A 25,123-nucleotide genomic window follows, 5' to 3' on the forward strand; every position below is an offset into this window, starting at 1 on the left:
GGGGTTGAATAATTTTGGCCACAACTGTAAGTTGTGCTCACACTAGCGTAGTAGATCAAAGGGTGTCCTGCATATGGCAGAGAGCCGCCAAGGGCCACATAAGGACACAAATATCTAAAATAGCAGGATATGACCACTAAATATCTTAACCCCTCGCCCTTCTGAGGATTTACCCCCCTTCCTGACCGGGCCATGTTTTGCGATACTGCACTGCGTTACTTTAACTGACAATTGCACGGTCATGCAACGCTGCACCCAAATGAAATTTATGTTATTTTTTCCCACAAATGGAGATTTCTTTCGGTGACATTCGATTGCCTCTGCATTTTTATTTTTTGTGCTATAAACAAAAAAAGACAATTTTGAAAAAAAAAAAACAATATTTTTGACTTTTTGCTATAAAACATATCCAATTAAAAATGTAAAAATTCAAATTTCGTCATCATTTTAGGTCAAAATGTATTCTGCTCCATGTCTTTGCTAAAAAAAATCCCAATATGTGTAATTTAATTGGTTGCATGTGAAAGTTATAGCATACAAATAACAAACAGTATATAGTGTATTTTTTTTTTTTGTTAATATACTAGTAATGGCGGCGATCAACGACTTGTAGCGGGACTGCGGCAGGCATTCTGACACTGGGGGGGAACTGACTTGGTGTCACTGACATCGCCAGTGACACTAATACAGTGATCAGTGCTAATAAAAACAGTGACACTGTACTAATGGCACTGGACAGGAAGGGGTTAACATCTGAGGCGATCAAAGGGTTAACTGTGTGCTGTTTTACTGTGTAAACATTCTGCTTTGTATTGCTGTATTATGCAGAGCAAACTTGTGAATCCATCTACATTCACCACGTGCAAAATCATTTTGTCCCAGTCTCCTCCTCCGGGATTGGGTACAACATGTTCCAGTGCTGCAAATATGATGACACTTGTGTCATTGTTGTGAATCAAACCTACATGTCTGCCCAGGGCTTTTTTTCTCAGAGAAAAAGGTACAGGAACTCACCCCCCTCCCCTAGGCCATGCCTGTTGACACCCCCTACCCACCCCTAGGTCCACCCATTGTCTCCACCCCTACACACCTAGCACCACCCCCTTTAGAGAACAGGGAACCAAATATCATTTGGGGGCTATACAAGTAATCTATATGAAATTTGTTAATAAAAGGCAATGTAGTAAAATGTACAAATCATTAGAAATATCCAGCACTGAAAGTAAGCTCAGAGGCACTTCCTGCCCAAATCTAGCAAGAGACAGCACCATATCCAGCAAGAGACAGCACCATACCCAGCAAGATACAGCACCATATCCAGCAAGAGACAGCACCGTACCCAGCAAGATACAGCACCATATCCAGCAAGAGACAGCACCATATCCAGCAAGATACAGCACCACATCCAGCAAGAAACAGCCCCCACATCCAGCAAGAGACAGCCCCCACATCCAGCAAGAGACAGCCCCCACATCCAGCAAGAAACAGCCCTCATATCCAGCAAGAGACAGCACCATATCCAGCAAGATACAGCACCACATCCAGCAAGATACAGCACCACATCCAGCAAGAAACAGCCCCCACATCCAGCAAGAGACAGCCCCCACATCCAGCAAGAAACAGCCCTCATATCCAGCAAGAGACAGGCCTCATATCCAGCAAGAGACAGGCCTCATATCCAGCAAGAGACAGTCCCAAATATCCAGCAAAGAGGCAATCCCCCTATACAGCAAGAGTCAGCCCCAATATCCAGCAAAAGACATCCCTAATATCCAGCAAGGGACATCCCCAATATCCAGCAAGAGACATCCCCAATATCCAGCAACAGACATCCCCAATATCTAGCAACAGACATTCCCAATATCCAGCAACAGACATCCCCAATATCCAGCAACAGACAGTCTGATGTCCAGCAATAGGCAGCACCAATATCCTGCAAGAGACAGTCTCATATATTCAGCAAAGAGACAGCCCCAAATATCCAGCAGAGACAAAATCAAATATCCAAAAAGACATGCCAAAATATCCAAAGAGACATCCCCACATATTGCAAAAATAGATATCCCCATATATTGAGCAATAGACATCTCCACATATTCAAACATCCACATATATTCAGCAAAGCAACATCTCCAAATATTCAGAAATTTAGCAGAGACATCCCCATATATTGAAAAAAGAGACATTTCCAAATATCCAGCAAAGAGACAGCACACTTCGGCAAAGAGACTGTTTATTCCAGCAAAGAGACAGCCCACTTCAGACAAGAGACAGCCCATTTCAGCAAGGAGACTGCACAATTAAGCAAGGAGACAGTTCAGTCTAGTAAAGAGGCAGCCCAGTCTAGCAAAGAGACAGCCCAATTCAGCAAAGAAACAGTTCAAACTAACAAAGAGACAGTTCAGTTCAGCAAGGAGACAGCCCCATTCAGCAAAGAGACAGCCCAGTGCAGCAGAGAGATAGTTCAGACTAGCAAAGAGACAGCCCAGTTCAGCAAAGAGACAGCCCAGTTCAGCAAAGAGACAGCCCATTTCAGCAAAAAGACAGTTCACACTAGCAAAGAGACAGTTCAGTCTAGCAAAGAGGCAGCCTAGCACATTAGCGAGACAGCCCATCGTGTCAAAGAGATAGTCACCGCAGGCACAGCACAACCCCCATTCAGCAGCATTGTCACCAGAAAAAGTGTCTCCACAGCACACAACAGTTAACAGGAGGAGGAGGACAGGCTAGCTACTCACACCCAATGTAAGGATCATCCACGTGGCCGTTCCACACCTCGCTCTTACACAGCAAGTTGACAGGCGCCATAATAATTTTCCGGTCGGTCTGCAGGGAGAGGCAGAGTGGGGCGCAGATCCCTCTCCCTTCCGCTCTCTCAGGCTGCCGGTGTTTGATCCCTTCATGGCTGTGGTCGTTTTTTTTTCAGGCAGCAGCACACAGTAAACGACAGAGAGAGGACGCCGTTCCAGCACGTTCCACCAGAATTGTGTGGACAATTTATGAGATTTACCATAATACACATGGTCCTTAATTCTACACCAAAACTGGCGTTTGGTTACAAAGTCTGAGATGGAAAGATCCTTCCACATGTCCTCTAGGCAGGACCTTGCCATTATTTTTCCTTTTACATTCCTTGTCAAATAAAAATGTATATGTGAGTTTGCGTGCAAAGAGATGAATTTCTGTGATAGCATCAAAATGATCCAATTCCTGGTTGGACAGAATGTAAGTCCTAAACCAGGGGCGGACTGACCATTGGGGAACTCGGGCACTGCCCGAGGGCCCGGGGTCAGTAGGGGGCCCCAGGAGATTTCCCTGGTACCTTTCATATGCTTTTTTGGGTGTGATTTGAATGTGGGCGAGGACACAGGGGCTCCATGATCCTCTATTGCCTGGGGGCCCCATGAGTTGTCAGTCCACCCCTGTCCTAAACCCAATACTTCCTTACAATATTAATAATCTCTCTTCTCACATTCTTACGACATACGATATTATAATGTGCAGATCCCTAGTGCCAAATAAAGTATCCACCAGGGGCGGACTGACCATTTGGAAACATGGGCGCTGCCCGAGGGCCTGGGGTCTGTATGGGGCCCCATGAGATGTCCCTGGTACCTTTTTCATAGGTTTTTTGAGTTTGGGCAAGGACACAGTGGCCCCATGATCCCCTATTGCCCGGGGGCCCCATGAGTTGTCAGTCCGCCCCTCGTATCCACCATGTGTGAATGTGCTCCCCACTCTTCATGCAGCTTACCAGACAATTCCTGAACTTTATACATCAATCATTCTTAGGCGTTGTTCCATCCAAATAGCTCCATTGAATTTGTCCAATTTGACCAATCACAGCTCTCAGAGTATTTCTCAATGGCTGCAAGAATGCAGCCAGAGAGAAGGAGAAATGATCGCTTTTACAGCCTTTATGGGTGTAAAAGCAATCAGTGTAAAAAAAGAAAAAAAAATCTTCATCACCCCCCACAAGTAGTACAATGTCACTATGGTGACACTACACTGCTAGGGTGACAGTATGTTAAAAAAAAAACCCACATAAATAATAATATAAAAAAATAAAATAAAAATGTAAAATTATAATTTTTGGTTATAAACTAATTTGGGTTATTTTTTTTTTACTGAAAAGATAGATGAATACATTTTGGTGAAGATTTATGAAGAAAAATTATTTATTTGCACGATTCTATAAGAAAAACACTTTCATTTCAAATTTTTTTGACTTTTTCATTTATATACCCAAAAAATTAAAATCCCAGTGGTGAATAAATACCACCAAAATAACGTTTTATCTGTTTAAAAAAAATGCTAAAAAATTGATATGGGTACAGTGTTGCATGACCGCGCAATTGTCATTCAAAGTGTGATAGCGCTGAAAGCTGAAAATTGGCCTGGCCGGGAAGGAGGTAAAAGTGTCCGGACTGGAAGGGGGAGAAAGTGTCCAGACTGGAAGGGGGGCAAAGTGTCCGGACTGGAAGGGGGGAAAGTGTCCGGACTGGAAGGGGGTGAAAGTGTCCGGACTGGAAGGGGGTGAAAGTGTCCGGACTGGAAGGGGGGGAAAGTGTCCGGACTGGAAGGGGGTGAAAGTGTTCGGACTGGAAGGGGGGGAAGTGTCCGGACTGGAAGGGGGGGAAAGTGTCCGGACTGGAAGGGGGTGAAAGTGTCCGGACTGGAAGGGGGTGAAAGTGTCCGAACTGGAAGGGGGGGAAAGTGTCCGGACTGGAAGGGGGGGAAAGTGTTTCCTTTTATCAATATACCCCTGTACCCTGTTTCTTTGCTTCTTACACCAGCTGGATCAGGGGCAGACTGACAACTCATGGGGCCCCCAGGCAATAGGGGATCATGGAGCCCCTGTGTCCTTGCCCAAACTCAAAAAAGCCTATGAAAAAGGTACCAGGGGCATCTCATGGGGCCCCCTACTGACCCCGGACCCTCGGGCAGTGCCCGAGTTTCCAAATGGTCAGTCCGCCCCTGAGCTGGATGATCTCTGATCCTTTTCAAGGCACTGCAGGAGCTCTTACTTTAACCCCTGATGGTCCTACCTTCACCTTGCCTATATAGACTGCACCCAATCTAGGATTCCTTATGGACTTTTTTTTTAGATTGGTTTATGGATTTTGTTTGGACTTCCTATGGACATTCTTAATTATTTATTTTTTTATCATGAGTATGTAGGTTACAGATAAGAGCGCCGCTGGTTTTAATTTATTTGTTATTTTTATTTAAACTAATAAACAGGACTACAGAGCCAGGTTATTACTTAGATGTCTCCAATCTTCACTTGGTAGTCAGAATTGATTTTTGAATGTTCATTTATTTCTTGTTGATAATTATTCATATGCTGAATTGAGATACAGTCATGAAGGTCATATTTAGTGAACTTATGAGTACTGACCTCCAGTTGCCTCTTGCCCTCCTCCCTTCTCCCAGTACTTTTGACAGCCCTGACACTCATCCTTCTTTGAAAGCGATGTTCTACTTCTCCTATGAAAACCTTCCACAATCTGTATTTGTTCCAGTGAAAAGCTGGTCCTTTGCTCATTTCAGTGGAGGAGAGACAGCTAATTGTCGGAATTGTCAGGTGTGTGAAGGAAGCCACTGGAGGTCAGTTAGTAGAAACCCTTTATTAAATGTAACCTTACTTCCCTTATATATTCTTGTTGTTACAGTTGGAATATAGAAACATCTACATACGTTTTGGCTTTTCTTTCTGCTATTCACAATGTTAACCAGAATCCAGACATTTTGCCCAATATTACACTGGGATTTCATGTTCTAGATTCATGTTTACATCCTAGTATGGCTGTGAGGAATGTTCTAAATATTTTATCGGGACCAGAGAAAACAGTTCCAAATTACTCATGTTCTGGAGAAGGTCAGCTGGTGGGTTTTATCGGCGATCATTATTCAGTAACAACAACTCCGATGGCAGAAATACTCGGAATCTATGGATATACACAGGTAGGTGCTAAGCCTTTAAATTTTGCCATCAAGACTGTCACGATTGCGGCGTCAGACCCCAGACCCTCTCACCAAACTCGTGACCGAAGGACTAGCCAATCTAAAACCGCGATGTGACGTGTGTAACAATGCCATACCCTGCACAATGATTTTCCAGCAGCAGATTGTTACTGGGTCGGGTTAATTACGCAACTAACCCTCCACACTGCCACCACCTCCTTTTTGGACAGAGAAAGAGGAAACTCGCGTTATCAGTTATAACACTATAATGATTGAAATAATCGTCTGTATAAAACGCTCCGCAGGCCGGTTATACAGAGGTTTAAACAAACAGTAGTGTCACTTAAAAGGCAGGGATTCGTAAATTGCAATTAGGAGCTGTAGAAACAGTTTAACATTTTCAGAAAGAAAGATTTATTACTAAAAGGGTCAAACAGGTGCAGTAAAAATATTTACAGAGAAGATGTAACTAAGATATATATATAAATATACAGAGAACCATAGCACAGTAAAGAGATATCAGAGAGAGCTGAAAGGGTTAAAGTACTTGCCAAAGTCCTGGATTTAGCAGATCCAAGTCAGAGCAGGAGGGTGCTTTGATCTCCCTATGTTACGATGGAAAAATGGGAGAATTCTTCAACTCACTTCTCTTAGGCTTGACAGCCTGCTTTAAAGTTTCCCAGCAGGGGGTGGTTCTGAAGTAAAAGACCAATCCCCTGTTTAGGGAGGGATCGTCGGGGGAACCCTTACCTGGAGCCCACATCTTTCATAATTCATATTCTGGTTCATAACTTCCCATCTGCACCAGCGACAGTCCACCCGCGGGTATATTATTATACAGACAAGCCTGGGGATCATTTAGATATGAATTATGAAATTGTATGCTACACGGTTCGCGAGATCTATTTCTCTGCCTTCCCGTGCACCCGAGATAAGGCGAGTGACCCATCAAATTGTTCGCCTGCTCATCGTCCATCCGATGATATGTCCGGCTTTTATGTCAGTCTCTCATATTCCAAGATATGAGACATAGGGGAAAAATTGATCTTTTAAAAATTTTATCTGGTGTGGGCTTCTTGGGAAAGGCTTGAACTCAGGGGAAGGCTCCCTTATCTTTTTACGAGGCGTGAAATTACACAGGTTCTCCAGACAGTGTGGCACCACGTGGCTCCCTGCTGGGATCTGGCCTGTGACACTTTTAACCCACACACATCTATCACTGTGCCTCTCAGGAAAGGAGGGGGAAGGGGAAGGCTAAGTAAGAAAATGGAGATGACTAACAAAATAGTTGAACCGCGTCCATCTCTGATGCGCAAGTTTGCAACAAAGACCATCATATGCAAAATTCTAATACAGCAACGCCACTGAAATTACAGAGATGAATAACCAGTTTGTGCATGGAACTCCTTATTATCTCCCTCTTTTCTTAAACAGTTTTAAAGGAACGTGCAGAAAAATGACAACTGCAAAATAAAATAAAATTATATTTACTTCATTTTCCAAAAAATTGTGGCAAAAAATTACAGCTTTGAAAAAACTCATTATGCCTCCTATTAAATACATTGAACTGTCTACATTGGAAAAATGGTTTATTTTGGGGGTGCATGTACTCTCATGGCATTGTAGGGCCTCAAGAAATGTAGAGAAGCAAACAGAACATCAGGGTTGATACAATTCCTTTATACAGTAAATACCATAGCTTAAAGACTCCATAACTATCAAAGTCTCTAAATAATATTCACTTATTTATTTTATTTTGTTTTTCTTACCAAAGAAATGTAGCAGAATACATTTGGCCTAAAAAAGATTATTTTTTTAAAAGTTTTATAGCAGAAACTACGGGAAACATTTTTTTCAAACATTTAAATTTTTTTATCATTTTTATATTAAAAAAACAGTGGTGATTAAATATCACCAAAAGAAAGCTCTGTCTGCTTCAAATATACACTATATTGCCAAAAGTATTGGCCCCGCCCTCCAAATTATTTGATTCAGGTGTTCCAATCCCCCTCATGGACACAGGTGTATACAATCAAGCCCCTAGGCATGCAGACTGCTTCTACAAACATTGGTGAAAGAATGGGTCGCTCTCAGGAGCTCAGTGACTCCAAGCGTGGTCCCGTGATAGGTGGCCACCTGTGCAATAAGTCCATCTGTGACATTTCCTGGCTACTAAATATTCCACGCTCAACTGTTAGTGGGATTATAACAAAGTGGAAGCAACTGGGAACAACAGCAACTCAGCCACCAAGTGGTAGGCCACGTCACATGACAGAGCGGGGTCAGCGCATGCTGAAGCGCACAGTGCGCAGAAGACACCAACTGTCTGCAGAGTCAAACTTAATGAGGCCTTCAGATTAGCACAACAACAGTGCACAGAGAGCTTCATGGAATGGGTTTCCATGGCCGAGCAGCTGCATCCAAGCCTTACACCAAGTGCAATGCAAAGCTTCGGACGCCGTGGTGTAAAGCATGCCACCACTGGACTCTAGAGCAGTGGAGAGGTGTTCTCTGGAGTGACCAATCACGCTTCTCTGTTTGGCAATCCAATGAATGTGTCTGGGTTTGGTGGTTGCCAGAAGAACGGTACTTGCCTGACTGCATTGTGTCAAGTGTAAAGTTTGGTGGAGGGGGGGTTATGGTGTGGGGTTGTTTTTCAGGGGTTGGGCTTGTCCCCTTAGTTCCAATGAAGAGAACTCTTAAGGCATCAGCATACCAAGACATTTTGGACAATTTCATGCTCCCAACTTTGTGGGAGGAGTTTGGGGATGGCCCCTTCCTGTTCCAACATGACTGCCCACCAGTGCACAAAGCAAGGTCCATAAACACATGGAGGAGCCAGTTTGGGGTGGAGGAACTTGACTGACCTCAACCCAACAAAACTCCGTAGGGATTAATTAGAGCGGAGACTGCGAGCCAGGCCTTCACGTCCGACATCAGTGCCTGACCTGACAAATGTGCTTCTGGAAGAATGGTCCAACCTTCCCATAGACACCCTCCTAAACCTTGTGGACGGCCTTCCCAGAAGAGTTGAAGCTGTTATAGCTGCAAAGGGCGGAGCCAACTCAATATTGAACCCTACGGACTAAGACTGGGATGCTATTGAAGTTCATGTGTGTGGAAAGGCAGGCGGCCCAATACCTTTGGCAATATAGTGTATATGTGAAGACTTTAGTTGTTTTTTCAACTCCATTTATCCTTTGAAAACATTTCTTAATCACTTGCACTCCTGAGGATTTACCCCCCTTAATGACCACGCCTTTTTTTGCTGTTTGGCGCTGCACTAATTCAACTGATAATTGCGCGGTCATGCAATGCTGTACCCAAATGAAATTTACGTCCTTTTTTTCACACAAATAGAGCTTTCTTTTGGTGGTATTTTACCCCCTCTGCGCTTTTTATTTTTTGCGCTATAAACAAAAAATCACGAAAAGTTTGAAAAAAAACGATATTTTCTACTTTCAGCTATAAAAAAGATATCGTAAACTCAAAGTTAGTCATAAATTTAGGCCACAATGTATTCTGCTCCATGTCTTTAGTAAAAAAAATCCCAATAAGTGTATATTGATTGCTTTGTGTGAAGTTATAGCGTCTACAAACTATGGTATAGATACTGCAATTTAAGCCATTTTTTGCTATACAGCTCTGCATTAGTTTAATGGACAACTGCGCGGTCATGCAATGCTGTACATAAATGAAATTTATGTCCTTTTTTTCCCACAAATAGAGCTTTCTTTTGGTGGTATTTGATCACCTGTGCGCTTTTTATTTTTTGCACTATAAACAAAAAAACCACGAAAAATTTGAAAAAAAAACTGATATTTTCTACTTTCGGCTATAAAAAATATATAGTAAACTCAAAGTTAGTTATAAATTTAGGCCAAATGTATTCTGCTCCATGTTTTTGGTAAAAAAAACCCCAATAAGTGTATATTGATTGCTTTGTGCGAAAGTTATAGCGTCTACAAACTATGGTATAGATACTGCAATTTATGCCATTTTTTGCTATACAGCCATTTTGGCCACTAAATTTATAGGTACCTAGTGCGGCTCACGGGAAAAAGAGCACCTGGCTGTCAGGGACTGCTTGAACCGCTACAAAAAATTTTTCGACAAGTGCTAACAGAGATCAGGCCTGATTCTGTGAACACTGCGGTTTTGTGTGCAATGTATCAAGTGACAGTTATCTACTGACACTGCGCTTGCTGGGGGAGAAGGGGGGAGGGGTCGTAGGGGCTAAACGCAGGTGCTGGCAGGTGTCGGAACTGATCCCGCTAACGCTGCGTTTTTGGGGATACTATAGTAATGTGAACGCTGGTATAGCGCTGATCTGATCAAAGATATTGATCCAATCAGACACTATACTAGCAATGGAGGTTTAGCTTGCAAGTGAGCGTGTTCCTGGCAATCAAGGGGTCAAATGTGATTACTTGTGTACTAGCAGCAATCTGACGCTATCTGGGAGGGGAGCTAACTGACGCTAACACTATCGGATGTCAACAGTGACACTAATACAGTGATCAGTAAAAATCTGTTCACTGATCAATGACACTGTTGACAGGGCAGTGAAGGGGTTAACTGGGGGGAGGGAGATCAAGGGGTTAAATGTGATTACTGGTGTACTAGCAGGCAAACTGGAGCTATCTGGGAGGGGCGCTAATGTTATCGGAAGTCGCCAGTGACACTAATACAGTGATCAGTAAAAATCGTGGAATTCGTTTTGAAGATTGGGAAATATTCGATTCGCGACGAATCCGAAGATTAGCCAACTTCGGATGCATGAATCGAATTTTCCCAAAAATGGCGGCGACATGTGTGGCAACGGAGCGGGGATCTCTGGGAAGGCGCGCAGACAAGGCGCGCTGACCCATAATGCATTCATTCATGACATGTGATCGCATTAGCCAATCAGCAGCCAGCCAGCCAGCACTGTGTAATGGTGGAGCTATAAATCACGGCCATCTTAGAATTCTCCATTAGCCTCCGGTCATTCAAGAGAGACAGACCTCTCTGTATTAGGGACAGAGTTAGGGCCTCAGAGACTTTAGGGCCACAGAATCGTTACTTAGGGACACAGAATCGTTACTCAGGGACACAGAATCGTTACTCAGGGACACAGAATTGTTACTCAGGGACACAGAATCGTTACTCAGGGACAGACACAGAATTGTTACACAGGGACACAGAATTGTTACTGAGGGACACAGAATCGTTACTCAGGGACACAGAATTGTTACTCAGGGACACAGAATCGTTACTCAGGCACACAGAATTGTTACTCAGGGACACAGAATTGTTACTCAGGGACAGACACAGAATTGTTACTCAGGGACACAGAATTGTTACTCAGGGACACAGAATTGTTACTGAGGGACACAGAATCGTTACTCAGGGACACAGAATCGTTACTCAGGGACACAGAATTGTTACTCAGGGACAGACACAGAATTGTTACTCAGGGACACAGAATTGTTACTCAGGGACACAGAATTGTTACTGAGGGACACAGAATCGTTACTCAGGGACACAGAATTGTTACTCAGGGACACAGAATTGTTACTCAGGGACAGACACAGAATTGTTACTCAGGGACACAGAATTGTTACTCAGGGACACAGAATTGTTACTGAGGGACACAGAATCGTTACTCAGGGACACAGAATTGTTACTCAGGGACAGACACAGAATTGTTACTCAGGGACACAGAATTGTTACTCAGGGACACAGAATCGTTACTGAGGGACACAGAATCGTTACTCAGAGACACAGAATTGTTACTGAGGGACACAGAATTGTTACTCAGGGACACAGAATTGTTACTCAGGGACAGACACAGAATTGTTACTCAGGGACACAGAATCGTTACTGAGGGACACAGAATCGTTACTCAGGGACACAGAATCGTTACTGAGGGACACAGAATCGTTACTCAGGGACACAGAATCGTTACTCAGGGACACAGAATCGTTACTGAGGGACACAGAATCGTTACTGAGGGACACAGAATCGTTACTGAGGGACACAGAATCGTTACTGAGGGACACAGAATTGTTACTCAGGGACACAGAATCGTTACTCAGGGACACAGAATCGTTACTGAGGGACACAGAATCGTTACTGAGGGACACAGAATTGTTACTGAGGGACACAGAATTGTTACTCAGGGACACAGAATCGTTACTCAGGGACAGACACAGAATTGTTACTCAGGGACACAGAATTGTTACTGAGGGACACAGAATCGTTACTCAGGGACACAGAATCGTTACTCAGGGACACAGAATTGTTACTCAGGGACAGACACAGAATTGTTACTCAGGGACACAGAATTGTTACTGAGGGACACAGAATCGTTACTCAGGAACACAGAATTGTTACTCAGGGACACAGAATTGTTACTCAGGGACACAGAATCGTTACTCAGGGACACAGAATTGTTACTCAGGGACACAGAATTGTTACTCAGGGACACAGAATCGTTACTGAGGGACACAGAATCGTTACTCAGGGACACAGAATTGTTACTCAGGGACACAGAATCGTTACTGAGGGACACAGAATCGTTACTCAGGGACACAGAATCGTTACTCAGGGACACAGAATTGTTACTCAGGGACACAGAATCGTTACTCAGGGACACAGAATCGTTACTCAGGGACACAGAATTGTTACTCAGGGACACAGAATCGTTACTCAGGGACACAGAATCATTGAATTAAAGAGTATGTCAGACAACACGCAGAGGAGTGGCAGAGGAGGCAATGTTTCAGGAGCGGGCAGACGTGGCAGCAGAGGAAGGGGTCGAGGCAGCACTAGTCGCAGCCAGAGGCCAGTGCTCCCGGTGTCATCCAGCGGTCGTGTCTCCACCGACAACCCTGCCGTCATCGATTGGTTGGCTCGGTCGTCTTCCTCTTCCCAGGTCACCTCTGACACCTACAGCCAACGGTCGGTGGGTACGTCAGACACAACCGTTAGTTGGCATGGCCCGGGAACAAGCCCACTGAAATCACATGTCCTCTACCTGCCCCTGTCCTTTGGTGTTCCCTCACCAAGCGAAGTATCGCATGCTGTGGGCTCAGCCCCACTGTACAGTGAGGAAGAGCTAACAGAGGGCGGTCAGGAACGGGGGGAGACATCCGCCTCTTCAGCAGCCAGGCGAAGAAGTACTGGCGAGGAGAGTGGCTCGGTAGCCGGTCTAGAGACAGGTCTGTCTCCTGACCCACACGGAGCCGAGGGGGCTAGTAGTGAGGCGGAGACCCTAACTGATGATGATGAGGCTGATCGCACTTGGCAGCCTCGTCGTCATCAGGCTATTGCTTTCGCATCATCAGGAGAAGAGGGTGCCAGCTTGGCAGCGAGCAAAACAGTCGGTGGGTTGCCCAGGAGGCAGCAGGGTCGCAGCAGTGTCAGTGGAGGCAAACGGCCACGGAGTACAGCACCAGCTCCACTGCTGCCTACCACCACGGCCAGTAGTGGTGCCGGTGTGCACGGAGGAAGTAGCAGTCAGCCAGTGAGGAGTAGCGGGGGCAAAGTTTCCTACTCGGCGGTGTGGCAATTTTTCGTCAAGCCGCCCGAGGAAGTAAACGTAGCCGTATGTCGACTATGTGACCAGAAAGTCAAACGTGGCCAGGGGGCCCATGTTGGGACTACAGCGTTGCGTCAGCATATGCAGCGTCGCCATTCGGTGGCCTGGGAAAACCGTGATAAAGATACAGTGGTTCTGCCTGCCCCAGCCCCCACTCCATCACCCGCTCCGTTACTTGCTCCGTCACCCGACGTCAATCGCCCTCTATCAGCCAGTCAAGGCTCCAACACCTCTGCTGAGGGGAGTTGTCGCTCGTTGGCATCTTCCGCTCGTTCAGATGCTCCTTCTCCTGCTACTCCTCTTCACGGATTCCGTCAGCAGTCTTTCTTGGAATCCGTTTCCAAGAGACAACAGTTTGCGAGCACACACCCGACGGTGCAGAAGCTGAACGTCCTCCTGTCCAAGTTGCTGGTGCTGCAGTCCCTCCCTTTCCAAGTGGTGGACTCAGCACCTTTCCGAGAAATGATGGCTTGTGCCGAGCCGCGGTGGAGAGTGCCAAGCCGGCATTTCTTCGCCAAAAAGGCAGTGCCAGCCCTGCATTCACATGTAGAAGAGATGGTGGGCCAGTCTTTGAGCATGTCGGTCTCTTCCAAAGTGCACGGCAGCGCCGACGTGTGGAGCTGTAACTACGGTCAGGGACAGTACATGTCATTTACGGCCCACTGGGTGAACGTGGTGCCGGCACAGCCGCACCAGAAACTTGGACAGGTCACGCCGCTTTTGCCTCCACGTTTGCACGTCCTTGGTCCAGCAAAGATGTCCGCCTCTACCACCTCTTCTTCCGCCGTGTCCTCAGCCGCCACCCCCGTGCCAAGTCCCATTACCCGACCGTCATATCACATGTGCAGGGCGCAATGGTGTCACGCTGTTCTGCACCTGGTATGCCTTGGCGAACGTAGTCACACAGGGGAGGAACTTCTGAGTGTAATGAACAGAGAAATCGACAGATGGCTGTCTCCGCGCAAACTGAAAATCGGAACCATGTTGACCGACAACGGAAAGAACATGGTGTCTGCCCTGCGTCAAGGAAGGTTGTGCCATGCGCCATGCATGGCTCACGTGTTCAATCTGGTTGTCAAGCGGTTCCTAAAATCCACCATCCCACTGCAAGACATCCTTAAAATGTCACGTAAACTTTGCATGCATTTCAGCCATTCCTACACCGCAAAGCACACCCTCCTTGAGCTGCAGCGGCAGAACGGAATTCCACAGCATCGCCTAATCTGCGACGTTGCAACAAGGTGGAATTCAACCCTACATATGTTAGACCGCCTTTACGAACAGCGAAAGGCCATCACCGATTTCCTGATGTTACAAGCGGATAAAGGTACTCCCTGTGTAACTTAGATGTCAGCCATTGGCAGCTCATGCGTGACACCTGCCGCTTGCTCAGGCCCTTTGAGGAGGCCACGCTATTCGTGAGTCGGCAGGACTATGGGATGAACGACGTCATTCCTCTGTTGCACGTCCTGGAACAAATGCTGTTAACAATGGCTGGTCAGGGTGCGGTAGACGTGGCGCACAGATCTCAACGCCACATGACCCCTGTGGGGGCAGGACAGGAAGAAGAGGAGGAGGTAGAGGAGGACATTTGTGCTCAGGAATTATTGAGTGAAATGGGTGGTTTTTCCACTCAGCGGACAGGAGTGGAGGAGCAGGAGCATCTGGTAGAGGAGGAGGAGGAGACAGAGGACCCAGACGCACCGTGGCAGTATGCTGTGGAGATGGAGGCAGGGAGTCCCTCGCATTCCCTGGCACAAGTGGCCCATAGCATGCTCGGTTGCTTGCGTAGCGACAGCCGAATAATAACCATCAGACAGAGGGATGACTTTTGGCTGTCCACCTTGTTGGACCCTCGCTACCGTTCAAAAATGGTGGCCTTTTTCACACCTGCTGAGAGGGAGGCCAAAATAACGTACTATAAAAACCACCTATGTAGTCAGTTGGTCTCTGCCTTTCTGAGCCAACGTCCATCCTCAGACACTGTGGGCCCTGTGCGCTCGCGTTCCGCTGCCATGGCAGCAGGGGAGGGGTGGGGTGGTAGGAGCAGTGGCAGCTCCACCAGCAGCGGCTGCCTCAGTCTGCAGTCGATGATGAGTAGCTTTCTTCACCAGCGCAGTGAGGAAACTACTAACCAGCCGCAGCAGCAGCAGCATCAGGTGGACCTGAAGCAGGACCTCAAACAACAGGCTTGGGCCTACTTGGACAGCACCCTGCCAACCGAGGTAGACAATCCCCTTGACTACTGGGCAACGAAACTTGACCGTTGGCCCCAACTAGCTGAATTTGCCCTTGAAAGGCTGTCATGCCCGGCCAGTAGCGTGGCATCGGAGCGCGTGTTTAGTGCGGCAGGAGGTATTGGAACTCCGCGGAGGACACGACTGTCCACCCAAAGTGTGGAGAGACTCACGTTTGTGAAAATGAATCAGGCGTGGATTAGTCTGGATTTCAAACCACCAGTTCCTGACACAACTGACTAAATCCACCATGAATCATGCCTAAAACATGTTATTATTTTTAACATAGGCCTCTGTATGGCCTTCAATTTAAGCTGCTTACACTTCGCCACTCTGCCATGGGCCCCTGTACCGCCTCCTCTTGCTGCTGCCAGGTCCAGAGTGTGTCATGGGTCCCTGTACGGCCTCCCATTGCTGCTGCCAGGCCCGTAATCTGCCATGGGCCCCCGTACCGACTCCTCATGCTGCTGCCAGGCCCGTAATCTGTCATGGGCCCCTGTACCGCCTCCTCATGCTGCTGCCAGGTCCAGAGTGTGTCATGGGTCCCTGTACGGCCTCCCATTGCTGCTGTCTCCATCGCCACACTCTGCCATGTGCCACTTTCAGGTCTCCTTACACTGCTGGTGGGTTCCATTTTTGTCATAGGGTGCTGGCAGATTACGGGCCTCCCATTGCTGCTGCCAGGCCCGTAATCTGCCATGGGCCCCCGTACCGACTCCTCATGTTGCTGCCAGGCCCGTAATCTGTCATGGGCCCCTGTACCGCCTCCTCATGCTGCTGCCAGGTTCAGAGTGTGTCATGGGTCCCTGTACGGCCTCCCATTGCTGCTGCCAGGCCCGTAATCTGCCATGGGCCCCCGTACCGACTCCTCATGCTGCTGCCAGGCCCGTAATCTGTCATGGGCCCCTGTACCGCCTCCTCATGCTGCTGCCAGGTCCAGAGTGTGTCATGGGTCCCTGTACGGCCTCCCATTGCTGCTGCCAGGCCCGTAATCTGCCATGGGCCCCCGTACCGACTCCTCATGCTGCTGCCAGGCCCGTAATCTGTCATGGGCCCCTGTACCGCCTCCTCATGCTGCTGCCAGGTCCAGAGTGTGTCATGGGTCCCTGTACGGCCTCCCATTGCTGCTGTCTCCATCGCCACACTCTGCCATGTGCCACTTTCAGGTCTCCTCACACTGCTGGTGGGTTCCATTTTGTCATAGGGTGCTGTATGGCCTCCCATTGCTGCTGCCAGGCCCGTAATCTGCCATGGGCCCCCGTACCGACTCCTCATGCTGCTGCCAGGCCCGTAATCTGTCATGGGCCCCTGTACCGCCTCCTCATGCTGCTGCCAGGTCCAGAGTGTGTCATGGGTCCCTGTACGGCCTCCCATTGCTGCTGTCTCCATCGCCACACTCTGCCATGTGCCACTTTCAGGTCTCCTCACACTGCTGGTGGGTTCCATTTTGTCATAGGGTGCTGGCAGATTACGGGCCTCCCATTGCTGCTGCCAGGCCCGTAATCTGCCATGGGCCCCCGTACCGACTCCTCATGCTGCTGCCAGGCCCGTAATCTGTCATGGGCCCCTGTACCGCCTCCTCATGCTGCTGCCAGGTCCAGAGTGTGTCATGGGTCCCTGTACGGCCTCCCATTGCTGCTGTCTCCATCGCCACACTCTGCCATGTGCCACTTTCAGGTCTCCTCACACTGCTGGTGGGTTCCATTTTGTCATAGGGTGCTGGCAGATTACGGGCCTCCCATTGCTGCTGCCAGGCCCGTAATCTGCCATGGGCCCCCGTACCGACTCCTCATGCTGCTGCCAGGCCCGTAATCTGTCATGGGCCCCTGTACCGCCTCCTCATGCTGCTGCCAGGTCCAGAGTGTGTCATGGGTCCCTGTACGGCCTCCCATTGCTGCTGCCAGGCCCGTAATCTGCCATGGGCCCCCGTACCGACTCCTCATGCTGCTGCCAGGCCCGTAATCTGTCATGGGCCCCTGTACCGCCTCCTCATGCTGCTGCCATGTCCAGAGTGTGTCATGGGTCCCTGTACGGCCTCCCATTGCTGCTGTCTCCATCGCCACACTCTGCCATGTGCCACTTTCAGGTCTCCTCACACTGCTGGTGGGTTCCATTTTGTCATAGGGTGCTGGCAGATTACGGGCCTCCCATTGCTGCTGCCAGGCCCGTAATCTGCCATGGGCCCCCGTACCGACTCCTCATGCTGCTGCCAGGCCCGTAATCTGTCATGGGCCCCTGTACTGCCTCCTCATGCTGCTGCCAGGTCCAGAGTGTGTCATGGGTCCCTGTACGGCCTCCCATTGCTGCTGTCTCCATCGCCACACTCTGCCATGTGCCACTTTCAGGTCTCCTCACACTGCTGGTGGGTTCCATTTTGTCATAGGGTGCTGGCAGATTACGGGCCTCCCATTGCTGCTGCCAGGCCTGTAATCTGCCATGGGCCCCCGTACCGACTCCTCATGTTGCTGCCAGGCCCGTAATCTGTCATGGGCCCCTGTACCGCCTCCTCATGCTGCTGCCAGGTCCAGAGTGTGTCATGGGTCCCTGTACGGCCTCCCATTGCTGCTGCCAGGCCCGTAATCTGCCATGGGCCCCCGTACCGACTCCTCATGCTGCTGCCAGGCCCGTAATCTGTCATGGGCCCCTGTACCGCCTCCTCATGCTGCTGCCAGGTCCAGAGTGTGTCATGGGTCCCTGTACGGCCTCCCATTGCTGCTGCCAGGCCCGTAATCTGCCATGGGCCCCCGTACCGACTCCTCATGCTGCTGCCAGGCCCGTAATCTGTCATGGGCCCCTGTACCGCCTCCTCATGCTGCTGCCAGGTCCAGAGTGTGTCATGGGTCCCTGTACGGCCTCCCATTGCTGCTGTCTCCATCCCCACACTCTGCCATGTGCCACTTTCAGGTCTCCTCACACTGCTGGTGGGTTCCATTTTGTCATAGGGTGCTGTATGGCCTCCCATTGCTGCTGCCAGGCCCGTAATCTGCCATGGGCCCCCGTACCGACTCCTCATGCTGCTGCCAGGCCCGTAATCTGTCATGGGCCCCTGTACCGCCTCCTCATGCTGCTGCCAGGTCCAGAGTGTGTCATGGGTCCCTGTACGGCCTCCCATTGCTGCTGTCTCCATCGCCACACTCTGCCATGTGCCACTTTCAGGTCTCCTCACACTGCTGGTGGGTTCCATTTTGTCATAGGGTGCTGTATGGCCTCCCATTGCTGCTGCCAGGCCCGTAATCTGCCATGGGCCCCCGTACCGACTCCTCATGCTGCTGCCAGGCTCGTAATCTGTCATGGGCCCCTGTACCGCCTCCTCATGCTGCTGCCAGGTCCAGAGTGTGTCATGGGTCCCTGTACGGCCTCCCATTGCTGCTGTCTCCATCGCCACACTCTGCCATGTGCCACTTTCAGGTCTCCTCACACTGCTGGTGGGTTCCATTTTGTCATAGGGTGCTGGCAGATTACGGGCCTCCCATTGCTGCTGCCAGGCCCGTAATCTGCCATGGGCCCCCGTACCGACTCCTCATGCTGCTGCCAGGCCCGTAATCTGTCATGGGCCCCTGTACCGCCTTCTCATGCTGCTGCCAGGTCCAGAGTGTGTCATGGGTCCCTGTACGGCCTCCCATTGCTGCTGCCAGGCCCGTAATCTGCCATGGGCCCCCGTACCGACTCCTCATGCTGCTGCCAGGCCCGTAATCTGTCATGGGCCCCTGTACCGCCTCCTCATGCTGCTGCCATGTCCAGAGTGTGTCATGGGTCCCTGTACGGCCTCCCATTGCTGCTGTCTCCATCGCCACACTCTGCCATGTGCCACTTTCAGGTCTCCTCACACTGCTGGTGGGTTCCATTTTGTCATAGGGTGCTGGCAGATTACGGGCCTCCCATTGCTGCTGCCAGGCCCGTAATCTGCCATGGGCCCCCGTACCGACTCCTCATGCTGCTGCCAGGCCCGTAATCTGTCATGGGCCCCTGTACCGCCTCCTCATGCTGCTGCCAGGTCCAGAGTTTGTCATGGGTCCCTGTTCGGCCTCCCATTGCTGCTGCCAGGCCCGTAATCTGCCATGGGCCCCCGTACCGACTCCTCATGCTGCTGCCAGGCCCGTAATCTGTCATGGGCCCCTGTACCGCCTCCTCATGCTGCTGCCAGGTCCAGAGTGTGTCATGGGTCCCTGTACGGCCTCCCATTGCTGCTGTCTCCATCGCCACACTCTGCCATGTGCCACTTTCAGGTCTCCTCACACTGCTGGTGGGTTCCATTTTGTCATAGGGTGCTGTATGGCCTCCCATTGCTGCTGCCAGGCCCGTAATCTGCCATGGGCCCCCGTACCGACTCCTCATGCTGCTGCCAGGCCCGTAATCTGTCATGGGCCCCTGTACCGCCTCCTCATGCTGCTGCCAGTTCCAGAGTGTGTCATGGGTCCCTGTACGGCCTCCCATTGCTGCTGTCTCCATCGCCACACTCTGCCATGTGCCACTTTCAGGTCTCCTCACACTGCTGGTGGGTTCCATTTTGTCATAGGGTGCTGTATGGCCTCCCATTGCTGCTGCTAGGCCCGTAATCTGCCATGGGCCCCCGTACCAACTCCTCATGCTGCTGCCAGGCCCGTAATCTGTCATGGGCCCCTGTACCGCCTCCTCATGCTGCTGCCAGGTCCAGAGTGTGTCATGGGTCCCTGTACGGCCTCCCATTGCTACTGTCTCCATCGCCACACTCTGCCATGTGCCACTTTCAGGTCTCCTCACACTGCTGGTGGGTTCCATTTTGTCATAGGGTGCTGTATGGCCTCCCATTGCTGCTGCCTCCACTGCCACACTGTGGCTCCACACTCTGGTTTTGGCCCCGTGACTGCCCAAATGAGTGAAGTGTGCGGTGATTCTAAGATCGACGGCACTCATCTGCATGTCATACTGACTGACAGTATTATTTCTCTTCCCCAGCAGACTCCAAGGGCATTTAAATTAAAGGTACAGTGTTCTGCACTAATATAAAGCCTCTCTGAAGCCTAGAAACACCCTTTTTATAAGTTAAATTCGCAGCGAATATATATTCGACTCGAATCAAATTTATTCCGCGAATTCGGCGAATCAGCCGAATCGAATTTTTGAATACTTCGCTCATCTCTAACTGTAATCAATGACACAGGTGACAGGGCAGTGAAGGGGTTAACTGGGGGGGGGGGGCGATCAAGGGGTTAAATGGGATTACTGGTGTACTAGCAGGCAAACTGGCGCTATCTGGGAGGGGCGCTAATGTTATCGGATGTCGCCAGCGACACTGATACAGTGATCAGTAAAAATCTGTTCACTGTGATCAATGACACTGGTGACAGGGCAGTGAAGGGGTTAACTGGGGGGGGGCGATTAGGGGGTTAAATGTGACCTAGGTGTGTTCTAACTGTAAATGTGTACTGTTTTACTCACTTTTCTGTGTCTTCTTCTCTCTCTGGGACGGAATGTCCCCGGGCAGAGAAGAATGACATCATATCCTGTCCTGTGTAACTGTCAACACAGGACGGGATAGGACAGGGAGCGATCATCTGATTTCAGCCAGACATCACTGGCTGAAACCAAATGATTGATCCCTCGGGGATCAAATGGTGACAGCCGCGGGTCAGCGGGGGCGCACACGCGCCCCCCCTGCCCACGAAAACCTCGGGAGCGCGGAGCAAGTTTTGCGCAGTTTTAATGCAGTGGCTGGGCGGCAAGAGGTTAATACTGGCTACAAACCTGGAAAATAATGATTGTGTTTCTATTTTGAAGATCAGTAACGGAGCTGCAGACTATTCTCTAACCAATAAGCTTCTCTATCCTCACGTATTCCGGACAGTTCAGAATGACCATGTTCACTTAATGGCTGTAACTAAGTTGCTGAAACATTTTGGCTGGACGTGGGTTGGAATATTTACATCACAAGATGATGCCGGAGACAAAGATAAAGAGATATTAATAAAGTACATGAGAAGTCATGGTATTTGTGCTAACTATACCATACCATTTGGGACTTATATGCATAATTATCAAAGTCATGGAGAGAAAAATATAAAAAATAACATTTTAAGAACTGTTAAAAACTCCGGAGCTAAAGTTATTGTATTATGTGGATCTTATATCAGTCAGGATATATTTCATACATTGTTCGATTACGATTTTGATGATAATATTGCTATCTATGATAAAACATTTATTTTTCCTCCTCTGAGGTCTCTCAGAAGTTATTTCAATAATATAATGTATGTCTTTAATTGTAGCTTGGCTGTGGAGTTATCCCCTTTATTCCTCCCAGATAAAGAACATTTTTTTGATGGAATTGACAAAACGCGTAGCTTAATTGATTCAATCCAGTCCTTGGTTATTTTATCCAATGCAAAGTGTATGTCTGAAAACAAAGAGAATAGAAACAGTACAATATTATGTCTGTTACCTGAATACAATGGTTCTATAAGAAAACAATTGCTTCCAAATTTATTTAATTTTATCCATCAAGGACTCTCTCCAAGAATTTATTATGCGGTAGAAGCTATGGCCAAAGCGCTGCATGATATAAATGTACATCTTAAAGGAAAACTGTATGATAAGCAGCCTTATTACCGGCATATGGTAGAGTACATCATCTTCTTTGGGGATTTATAAAATGTATAAAATCATTCCTTATTAGAATTAATGATCATTCAACCTAAAAAGTGATGTAATGACATTACAAATAGTCCAAAACATGTAAAAACATTTGGCTTGCAGTGGAATAGTTTTTGGAGGACGCTGATATAATCGGAGGATGAGGGGGAATTTGCACGTTGGGGAACAAGAACTGTTAAAGAAGAGCACTGCACAAAAGCATGAAGCAGCGCTGACCACATCTGTTTTTTTCACCTCTTCCCGCCAGTCATACGCATAAACGCAGCCTCTCGGCGGGTGGGCTTTAGCGCCGAGAGGGCACATATATGAATAAAGCATGTGCTCTGCCATGCTCCCAGAGCAGTTACCAGTGGTTACCAGAAAGCTCCCGATGCATACATGCGATTGGGAACTTTCCGATCATGTGACTGATGTGTCAGCCAATCACAGCGGTCACATGACTGGAATGCATGCCTCTGCTTCCCGGCATGTAGAAACTCTTAAAGGGAAGGGAGGCGGCGGTGGAAAGTGCTTAAACAACATTTCCATGGGACGCAAGTCACTTAATCAAGGTGCCCTTCACCAATATGTGCAACCAATCCACATTCTGTATATACAGTATATAGGATATGCAAAGTGGCAGGAGAAGTAGACTACATTGTATAGGCTAAAAATGGTTGCTTGATGGAGTCTAAACCCAGCCTTTCTCAGCCTTTTTAGCCCAGAGGAACCCTTTAAATAATTCTCAGGGAACCCCATGCTAAAACCAATTTTTGTGGTGGGTCAGTGGTAAAAGTGCTCCTTGCATAGGTGGCCATTGGTGGTCAGTGGGAAGAATTCCCCTTTATAATATATAAAAATTCCCCCTTATACTAATGACCTACTAACTGCTAAAACCAACGGCCATTACTCCATACTCATCCCAACCAACGGCCATTACTCCATACTCATACTCCTTGACCTTTGACACAGTTGACCACCCGCTCCTCCTCACTAAACTCCACTCCATCGGCCTCCATGACTCTGCTCTCTCCTGGTTCTCCTCTTACCTTTCTCAGCGCACTTTCAGTGTCACATACAACTCCTCCTCCTCCACTTCCTCTTTCTGTTGGGGTACCCCAAGGCTCTGTCCTTGGTCCCCTCCTTTTCTCTCTCTATACCTCCTCCCTGGGCCAACTGATAACCTCCCATGGCTTCCAATACCACCTCTATGCTGATGACACCCAGATCTATCTCTCCACTCCCCAGCTCACCCCCTCAATCTCCTCACGCATCACAAATCTACTAAGCGACATATCAGCATGGATGTCACATCACTACCTTGAACTCAATCTTTCAAAAACTGAGCTTGTAATATTTCCTCCCCCCCGATCCCCCACTCATGACTTTACCATTAAGATCAACAGAACTACCATTGGTCCTTCCCCTCATGCCAGGGTGCTCTCCTTTGGGCCCCACATCCACTCACTGGCTAAATCCTGCCGCCTCAACCTCCGGAACATTTCCAAAATCCGCCCCTTCCTGACCAATGACACCACAAAACAACTTATCCACGCCTTGGTTATGTTCCGCCTCGATTACTGCAACTCCCTCCTCACTGGTCTACCGTTACACAGGCTATCCCCCCTTCAGTCTATTATGAATGCTGCTGCTAGACTCATACACCTTACCAACCAATCAGCGACTGCCGCCCCTCTCTGCCAATCCCTCCACTGTCTTCTACTAACCCAACGTATAAAATTCAAAATACTAACCACAGCTTACAAAGCCATCCACAACACTGCCCCTAGGTATATCACCAACCTCATCCACAGATACCACCCAAATCGTCCACTCCGCTCCTCCGATGATATCCTCCTCTCTAGCTCCCTCATCTCCTCCTCCCACGCTCGCCTCCAGGACTTCTCCAGAGCCTCTCCCATCTTCTGGAACTCCCTACCACAGCATGTCCAGTCAGCCCCCACCCTGTCTGCCTTTAGGCGATCTTTGAAAACTCACTTCTTCAGGGAAGCCTACCCCACCTCCACCTAAGTACTGTACTTGAATCACCTCCGCCAGATCATCCCCCACAGCTATCACCTTTTTTATCACGTCCCCCTTCCTTTAGATTGTAAGCTCCATGAGCCAGGCCCTCCTATTCCTTCTGTACAGAAATGCCCGTAGCGGAAAGGAAAAAAGAAAATTAGCGCAGGGCAGGCATGACTAGGCCTAGAGTGGGAAGGAGAATAGAAAGGGGTTAATTATGTGCCAGGGGGTGTGGAAAGTATAGCTGGGGGTGCTGGTTGGTAGAGGGAGAGCGTGGGTGGGCTCTGCCGCACCTTAGGGTGGGGTGTCCCGGTGGGGGGGGGGGCGTCAGTCGGAGCTGGACGTTGGTGAGTGAGCTTCCCTCCCGTCGTCCCTATTTTAGGGAGTATTGTGTTCCTCTCGGGGAGAAAGGGGGGTTATTTCTGTCTTGGGCGGTTGTTGGTCTTTGGAGGTGGTTCTTATCTTGGAGGTACAGATAATGGTGTGGGACCCATCGTTGGTATGGTGTGCCCGGGGACATTCCAGTTAACCAAGGTTTAACTGGAAGGTGGTGGTGCTGCACTGCGGACGGTATGGTTGTCTCCGAGCTGGTTGGTTGCGGCTGGAGGCCTTGTGTAAAATGGTTGTCCGCAGAAGCATTTCAGATCATTTTTGGGGGGTGCCTTCGAAGACCAACAACATCTCTATATGTTTCTGTTAT

At 48.8% G+C, this 25,123-nt stretch overlaps 1 protein-coding gene across 1 annotated transcript in view; it reads left to right on the forward strand.

Annotated features, from left to right (window-relative positions):
* Positions 1-1,188: 1,188 nt before the first annotated feature.
* LOC149444988 (vomeronasal type-2 receptor 26-like) overlaps positions 1,189-25,123 on the forward strand; it is a 53,188-nt gene continuing 29,253 nt past the window's right edge. The window contains exons 1-2 of the mRNA XM_089654331.1: positions 1,189-1,635; positions 21,547-21,754. Of these exons, the coding sequence (XP_089510457.1) occupies positions 1,189-1,635; positions 21,547-21,754 (655 nt within the window). The remainder of the gene's footprint in view (positions 1,636-21,546; positions 21,755-25,123) is intronic.

Source organism: Staurois parvus, unplaced genomic scaffold (genome assembly GCF_062004578.1).
Source record: "Staurois parvus isolate SC_StPar_1 unplaced genomic scaffold, SC_StPar_1.0 ptg000756l, whole genome shotgun sequence".
In the NCBI taxonomy this organism is placed as follows: domain Eukaryota; kingdom Metazoa; phylum Chordata; class Amphibia; order Anura; family Ranidae; genus Staurois; species Staurois parvus.